The 1,858-nt window shown below is 26.5% G+C and overlaps 1 protein-coding gene across 1 annotated transcript in view; it reads right to left on the bottom strand.

Moving 5' to 3' along the window:
* LOC108756440 (pancreatic lipase-related protein 2-like) overlaps positions 1 to 1,858 on the bottom strand; it is a 5,290-nt gene that overhangs the window by 596 nt on the left and 2,836 nt on the right. The window contains exons 5-7 of the mRNA XM_018500255.1: positions 1,257 to 1,508; positions 716 to 830; positions 226 to 432 (exon numbers count right to left, since the gene is read on the bottom strand). Of these exons, the coding sequence (XP_018355757.1) occupies positions 226 to 432; positions 716 to 830; positions 1,257 to 1,508 (574 nt within the window). The remainder of the gene's footprint in view (positions 1 to 225; positions 433 to 715; positions 831 to 1,256; positions 1,509 to 1,858) is intronic.

Raw genomic sequence — 1,858 nt, forward strand, 5'->3', positions numbered from 1 at the left:
TATGTGTATTTTACATAATTTCTTTGTTTTAATATTTTATAGCATATAAAATTATAAATAGAATTTCCGTATTCTGATCAAATTATATATTGTCTATGATTGATTTAAATATGTAAATAAATTTAATCATGAAACGTGGTAGAAAACTAACCCTCTTTTCTTTGTTTAAATAAATTTAATAGCTAACGAGTTTTTCAAATCAAAATTATTATGACGCATATTTACCTATGGCCTTTACGATCTTCCAGACTTAGTTTATTGAAAAGTATTATGTCTGCATCGAGATCTTGTGCAGCATCCTCCTCTGTTTTGTTAGCAGTGCGCTGATATGAGATAACACCGGTGATCGATACAGTGTTTCCCATTAACGCGTCAAAATCCACCGCCGCAATGTTATAAAATATCATTTGTTCGTTTCTTTGTTTGGGCAATCTTGAACAATATTTAGAATTAATGGTTTTGTTACATGTAAATTAATACTTATGAAACTCGAAGATTCATCTTTTTTTATTAAATTACACAGTATTTATCCGCATGCGTTGTGCAAATATGCATTGTTATTAAAAAATATAATTAAGTCTTCGATAAAAATTGCAAAACCTAATATCAATTGCGTAAAAATTTTTAAAATTTGTGCAACATTTATTTTAATTGTTTTGATGAGGGTAGTTACTTAAATTAAAATAATCTTTATATATAAATGATTTTGACTTACGTGCATTGAATTTTGAAGAGCGTTGTAGAATTAGCAAGAAAAATTCTGAAGAACAATGTACCAGATGTTTTTAATATATCTTCGGACGTCATTATTGATGCTCTGACTGGTTTACCTAAAATTCACGAGAATATTAAATTAATATATACTAACTTATGTTAAATGGAATTTCATATTATTAGATAAATAATTTTTTATATGTATTTACACAAAATTGCACAATTAATTGTTAAAAAAAATTTTAGCAATTAATCGTGCAAAATTAATGTTAAGAAACTTTTTTCCAAATTTCATAATAATAAGTCCCTTAACATTAATTTTGCACGATTAATTGCTAAAATTATTGTCGAAACTTTTTTAACAATTGTGCAATTTTGTGTAAATACATATAAGAAATTATTCGTTTAATAATATGTTTATATGGAATTCCATTTAACATAAATTAGTATTAATAAACAATATTAATAAATAAAATTAATGTCAATAATACGCTACTTCAATAGACATTTATTCCAATAAAAAGGTAATTATATTCTAATACCGCAAAACGGTGTTTCGGCTTTAGTCGCCAGATAATAGCTTCCCAATGGTCCACGATTAGCCGCATAACCCATCTCTTGATTCCAATTCGTTGATTCCATAGGGAAGCATGTTCCTTTTGCATAGGATATTCCTCCTTGTTGACAAGGCCATGCAATAAATCTGCATTTCTCATTTTGCGAGCGAACGCTCTCTATATAGAGCTGAAAAGCTCTTAAATGACTACATGCTATATTCTTGTCCAATAAATCTTCTATAATAAGTGATAAAAAAAATTAATGATTTGCTACTTTATATAAAAGCATAAGTACATTTTTTTTCTTTAAAAGCGAGTTAAATGTTTTATGATATATCGCAAAATAAATTCAGAACTTTTTTGTCTAGGCGTTATCTATAATTTGCTATTAATGTATTGAATGTATGTAATTATGTAATAAATTAAAAAATTGTGAGTATAAAATATTCCAAAATTTAGGCATGATATAAATCTTTTGCTTCGACAATCATTTTAAAGCAGGTGTTCATGCGTTTCTTATATTTAAGATCGTCTTTAGGTGTTATAAACCAATATACAAAGTCATATTAGTATTTTAAGACATTACT

The sequence above is a fragment of the Trachymyrmex septentrionalis genome, unplaced genomic scaffold (assembly GCF_001594115.1).
Source record: "Trachymyrmex septentrionalis isolate Tsep2-gDNA-1 unplaced genomic scaffold, Tsep1.0 scaffold127, whole genome shotgun sequence".
NCBI classification, from domain to species: domain Eukaryota; kingdom Metazoa; phylum Arthropoda; class Insecta; order Hymenoptera; family Formicidae; genus Trachymyrmex; species Trachymyrmex septentrionalis.